The sequence below is a fragment of the Anas acuta genome, chromosome 1, assembly GCF_963932015.1.
Source record: "Anas acuta chromosome 1, bAnaAcu1.1, whole genome shotgun sequence".
NCBI lineage: Eukaryota > Metazoa > Chordata > Aves > Anseriformes > Anatidae > Anas > Anas acuta.
Window position 1 is genome coordinate 140,286,833 of NC_088979.1, and position 6,204 is coordinate 140,293,036.

The window sequence follows — 6,204 nt, forward strand, 5'->3', positions numbered from 1 at the left end:
CTTGGTCTCCGGATTCATGCTCTGTATCCCACAGGATAGCCATGGAGCCCCAAGCAAGGTGTTTGTGCACTTGTACAAAAATTGCAATCAGAGAAATCATTTGGACGTCATTTTCTTCTTTGGCAGGCGAGTCTCTCAAAGAGAGCAAGCCTTGCAGGTGAAACACTCAGTGCCTGGCGTTGGAGCCCAGCTGTGATGCTTTCAGCTCCAAAGTCGCACACCTTGAAGGGCCGGAGCACAAACATGGCGGGAGTGCATCTGGCACGGGAAGGAGAGGCGGCTCTCTGCTCACTGCCTTCTTGCACGTCGAAAGCCCTCAGACTAAGCTGCTCGGCTGAAAGCAGCACTGCATTATTTCTGCCACTTAAAAGCGAGCAGTTTTCCTGCTGGGGCCACCGGCTGCCTGGCCTAGATATGTGCAGTGATGCCCAGGGCTGTCTGGGGCCTGCTCTGACAGCCCTCAGGCTCAGAGGGCCACGCGGTCATCGCCTGCTGGAAAACGAATGGTGACAGCCCTCCCCGGACTCACTGTGAATGCCAGTGACACTTGTGACAGTTACAAGGCCAGGGGTGCCTCCTGCTGCACCCGGGCCCTCTGCGAGCAGCAGCACGGGTGTCGTGCCTGTGCTGCGCTGGGATCAGGCCTCACGTCCTCCATCCCGGCACCGTCATACATGCATAGTGTCCTACTCACACACTCCAGGCTGGACTGCTACTTTGAACACTCCTATCTCACACAATATGCTACAGTTACTGACCTTAGCATGAGTACTTTCTATTTGCTGGTAGAAATGTGGAATTTGAGAGAAAGGGCTTGTAAATAGCACCCGAGTGCATGCACACTCCGTCTCAACTCACACTATGCACCGTGACAAGGTGAGTTAGAGGAATGCATGGGACACAAGTAGCACAGCTGCAATGATGAATCCTGGCAAGTGTACCTGAGCACTGAGAACACGGTGTGAGCACAGCAGAAAACAAGTGAAAACAGGTGACCCAGCCATGCAGGTAAGGGCCGCAGAGGTGCAGCAGCATGGGCATTAAAGCAGGACAGCAAACACTGGGGGAGACCATGGGAACACCTGGGCGTTGCTGGCTCAGTTTAGAGGTTGTACCAACTCTGTACTGTGCTGCCCATGCAACTAGACTAAAGCCTGCATGGCCTCCAGTTATCTTAGCTGGTTTTCTTTCTTGCTGTCTTGACCATGCTTTTAGAAAACAAATTTATCTGTGCCCCTTTGTTCTGGTCTCCATTGACAGTAAGACTTCTGCCATGATTCTTCTTCTTCTTTCCCTGCTTTTTCTCTTGATTATTATCTGTCTAAAGAAATTTTCCTGTCATCCCACCCCAAATTCACCCTTTCTCAATTATTAATATTATTATTTTCCAGTGTCAATACTCCCAGAAGCTCAGACTGGTTTCAATTTGTTGTCAAGAGCACCCACTGGTATTTGCTGGGGCAGATCTCCCCAGGGAGCCTGCACCAGAGCGTTTTAGATGTCTGTCACTTCTGTCCTGGCTGCCCAATCCCAATACTGAGCACTGAGGTCTTGCTCAGCCCCACGTGTTGATTAGCATTCACCTGCAAAAGTCAAGCCACTTCAGCTCTTTGTCAGAAATCCTAGTTAATACAACGTTTGTGGGTAGAGCTTATTCAGGAAGCTTTGCAGGGCTGACAGATGATGGCATGGGGAGGAGTGAGGGGCTGATGGTGCTGAGCACCAGCCCACGGTGGGACGTGGTGTGCCGAGCCATCAGTGCTGGTGCTGTGGCAGACCCACCAACCTAGCTGGTTTCGAGGACACTGCTAGCGGTTCAGTCAAGGCCCCGAGAGGTGCTTTCAATAAAGTAGGAACTTGAGGGCTATTCACATCAATTTAAGACAACATCCCCATCAAGGCAAGTTGGGCAGAGCCCTCAGTACTTGGCTTGGCTCGAAGTCAGGAAATCCGTGCGGTAAAAGCCACTTACTTTGAAGCTCAATTACTCACGGCAGACTGAAAGCGAGCACCCAGTGCCTCCAATTTTCGGGGGGCTGTGGCGTGTGGCTTTCCCAGGCGGCTCCGCTGGCGGGGGTCTTGGGGCAGGCACCCTGAGACCAGGCGGGGAGGGGGAGCCTCCCCCCTCCTCTTCGCACTCCTCCCCTCCCCTGCTGCCCCCCCTGCGCACAGCCGCTCTCCCCTCGCCCCCCCCAGCCCCAGCCCCAGCCCCAGCCCACCCCCGCCGCCAGCGGAGACGCCCGCTCCGGCTGCTGCTGCGGTTGCGGCTCGGCGCCGCCCCCGGCCCCCCCCGCCGCCTCCCGGGCTCTCGGTGCCGCCGCCGCCGGGGCCGGGGCCGGGGCCGGTGCCGGGGGCGGGCCGGGGGCGGGCCGGGGGCCGCGGGCTCGGCCGTCGGTCCCGGCGCGCCGGCTCGGGGGCCGGCTCGGACCATGCACCGCGCTGCCTCCAACCAGCGCTCGGTCTCCTCCTCCTCGGGCTCCTTCCAGCCGCCGCCGCCGCCGCCGCCGCCGCCGCACGCCGCCGACCGGCAGCCCCTCTTCCCGGGGGGCTCCAGCAGCGGCGGCAGCCGGCGGGGCTCGGGGTCGAGCTCGGGCTCGGCGCGGGCCCGCCGCCCCCGCAGCCCCCGCAGCAGCCCCGGCGAGGAGGAGGAGGAGGAGGAGGAGGAGGAGGAGGAAGAGGAGGAGGAGGACAGCATCAGCATCAGCAAGCCCCTGGTGCCGCCGCCCGCCGCCCCGCCGCCCGCCGCCGCCTCGCCGCTCCCCAGCAGCAGCAGCAGCAGCGGCGGCAGCAGCGGCAGCAGCAGCAGCAGCAGCGGCAGCCCGGGCATGACGGCGGCGGAGCTGTACGGGGCGGCGGCGGCGGGCGGCGGGGCGGGGGGCGGCGGGGCGGCGGCGGGGGCGCTGCTGGGGCCCGGCGGGGCGGGGGGCGGGCGGCGCTGGGGCTTCCAGGCGCTGTCCCTGGTGCTGCTGCTGGGGCAGGGCGCGCTGCTGGACCTCTACCTGATCGCCGTCACCGACCTGTACTGGTGCAGCTGGATCGCCACCGACCTGGTGCTGGCGGCCGGCTGGGGCATCTTCTTCTGCCGCAACAGCCGGGCCCGCCGCCGGGAGCGGCCCCCGCCGCCGCCCCCCCCCGGGCCGCCGCCGCCGCACCCGCTGCTGCTGCACGGCCCCCCCGGCGGCCGCGGGGCCGGGGGGCGCGGGGCCGGGGGCCCCCCCCGCGGCGGAGACTTCGCCTACGCGCACCTGGCCTGGCTCATCTACTCCATCGCCTTCACGCCCAAGGCGGCGCTGATCCTGGGCACCTCCATCCTGGAGCTGATCGAGCTGCGCCTGCCGCTGGGCACCACCGGCTTCCGCATCACCCTGGCGCTCTCCGCCCCGCTGCTCTACTGCCTGCTGCGGGCCATCGGCACCGAGGGCTCCGGGCAGCTGCTGCTGCCCCCGCAGCCTCCGCCGCAGCACCGCGCCGCCGCCGCCTTCCTCGCCACCTGCCTCGACCTCCTCGACAGCTTCTCGCTGCTCGAGCTGGTGCTGCAGCCCGGCCGCCCGGCGCCGCTGCCCGCCCCGCTGCGCTACCTCCTCATCGCCGTCTATTTCCTCTGCCTGGCCTCGCCGGTGCTGTGGCTCTACGAGCTCAGCGCCGCCCGGCCGCCCGGAGCCGCCCGCCTGGCCCTGCACCTGCTGCTGCCCGCCGGGCTGCTGGACGCCCCGCTGCTGGCCCTGCGCTGCCTCCTGCTCCTGCGCTACCAGCAGCCGCTCTCCCTCTTCATGCTCAAGAACCTCTTCTTCCTCGCCTGCCGCGGCCTCGAGGCGCTGGAGACCTGCTGCCTCCTGCGCCCCGCCGCCGCCCCAACGCCCGCCAAGTACGGGGCCCCCGCCATGCCCCCCGCCGCCGCCGCCCCGCTGGCCCACGGGCTGTCGGACGCCGACGTGGGTCCCCACGGGTACGTCAACGCCTTGGCGGTCACCGCCCAGGGCTGAGACCCCACCGCCGCCAACAACGCTACCGCCCCGCACCGCCAGGCTTCTTCCAGGCCTCCTGCCCCTCCGCGACGCTCGGAGGAGCCCACCCTTTCCCCCGCCAAGACACCAGGTTGCTGCATGACCATCGGGGTCCGGTTTCCCTTTCCTCCCCTCCACGGCAGGGACTGGTGGATATTTTCCCCCTCGTCTGGGAACTCCTGCTGACTGCGGTGATGGGATGCAAACGGGGCCTGAACGACAGCCTCGCACCTTCGGGGTGTGCACAGGGTGAGAGATGCATGCCCTGGTTGCAGCAGGTCTCCCAATGCCGCCACCTCTGCTTCCCTGCGGAGCCCGAGGGGGTCGGGGAGCAGCAGCCGGGGAGCCTCTGGAAGCAACCTTCTCGTTTCAAGCCTAGGAGCCCCTTCCTCCTAGCCGAAAAGTCTACCTCTGTGCTCCAACCTGTCGCGTCATGCGTTGACTTCACATGCTACGGACCAGGTCCAGGGGCTCACACCCCATTTCACTACCCCCGAGACATTTCTTTCTGGTGAGAACAGGGTTTTACTGCAGCCTACTGCTTATTTCAGACAGCAGCACCCACTTGCTGGGGCTCTCATTTCTCTGTGAATATGCATGTTTACGGGATCAGTGTCGGTTTTCTTTTATGCAGAGCGTAGGGCTTCATTCCACGTAGGCCGGGAAGGCTGGGAAGATTTCCTCTGCCCCCTCTTCCCACGTCTGAGTGCACGCTGAGCCTACAGGCCACCCCGCTCTGAAACCAGGGGCCGGGTGCTGCTGGGGGTGGCCCTGCGCTCGATGCACCTCGCAGCACGGAGAGCAAAGCGCTACAGGAGTCTCCGAGGGGCTCACGAGCCTTGGCGAAAGCCCCCGCACCAGCATCCTGTCCTCTGTGTGCATGGCCATGGGGGGAGAGGACAGTTAATCGTAGGCAACCTCTCGTAGAAACACAGTTATCTTTGGTTTAAGCTCCATGGATGTTTGGTGCGGGTGAAGGCCTGCTCTTCCGCCTGGCTCCTGAAGTCCTGCGTGGAAGCAGGAGCACAGAGGCCACGCTTGGAGGAAGGACTTTGCCCCTCACAGGCTTTTATTTTGTTATCCGGGCAAGGCTGCTTGCATCGAAATACAGCACAGTTTCCTGTCCAGAGCCTTTTTTTTTCAAGCTGTCCTGGTGACGAGGGGACCATGAGCACCACCAGGCCCTGCGCAGGGCCCTCAGCAGGCCTTGCCCGGAGCTCTGTGCTCCGGCTTCAGCAGGACAGAGCCCCCATCCCACCCCCTTCCCCGGAGCAGGACCACCACCACCACCACCTGTTTACAGCCTTCCCAGCTCCCAGCTCCCATGGGCACAACCACAGCTGCCTCCGGCCTCTTCCCCCAGCCCTGGGGGCTGGACAAAATGGGGTGACGGCGCTGCCCTGCTCAGAGCTGCACCCAGGAGGGGCAGCTCGCTGCTCTCCCCCTGCCACACGGAGAGCCGGCAGAGACTGGGCTTCACTTTCCCACCAGTGCTTTATTTTTAACCTGAGCCCTCGGGTGGGCAGTTGTGTGAATTTTGGCCAGTGGCCATCTCTTCTGTAACTTCTTTTTGTCCGGACAATCTTGGTGCTGTGAGTGACTGTGATTGTAAAACTGAGTACTGTAAATTTTTCCTATGTGATGTGAGCCGTGTCTAGGGGATGCTAATTTCCTGGCCGAGGGGGGTGTAGTCATAGGTCTGTTACATCTGTACAGATACGCGTTTCCTCACACTTTCCTTTCTCAGTGTTAGGCAGGTACCAAAACCTCAGAGCTACAGTCTTAGTCAAGAGAGAGTGAGATGATGCCTGCACCTAGGAGCACTCCCTGCTTCAGTCAAACAGCTGAATGATAATGATAAAAATATGTGCCCAAAATAAGGTGAAACAAAAAAAGCTATTCACCCCCAGCTATGTTTTGCTGTTCCGATGGTGTGGTTTGTGATAGCACCAGAAGTGAGTGCAACATCCCTCATACACTGAAGCATAAGCGTAGCTGAGACACCAGAAGAATCCCAGCAGAATTACAAGTCTTACTTCGTGCCCCTTTATAGCACACAAGCTGCCGTTTCAACAGCGAGTGCCTTTTTTTTTTTTTTTTTTTTTTTTTTTAAATTTAAGACATTAGTGAGAAAATGGTGTATCAGAAACTTACGTAGCCATGGCATCTTCAGACCTTTGACTACATTGAAATTAGAGTT

General features: G+C 61.6%; 1 protein-coding gene across 1 annotated transcript; it reads left to right on the forward strand.

Annotated features, from left to right (window-relative positions):
• The first annotated feature begins 2,301 nt into the window (after window positions 1-2,301).
• Window positions 2,302-4,128, forward strand: TMEM121B (transmembrane protein 121B). The gene has a single exon (XM_068661021.1). The coding sequence runs from the start codon at window positions 2,430-2,432 to the stop codon at window positions 3,981-3,983; it is 1,554 nt and encodes a 517-aa protein (XP_068517122.1). The 5' UTR covers window positions 2,302-2,429; the 3' UTR covers window positions 3,984-4,128.
• The last annotated feature ends 2,076 nt before the right edge of the window (window positions 4,129-6,204 follow it).

Coding starts and splice junctions, on each gene's coding strand:
- TMEM121B (XM_068661021.1), top strand. CDS start 2,430: ATGCACCGCGCTGCCTCCAACCAGCGCTCGGTCTCCTCCTCCTCGGGC.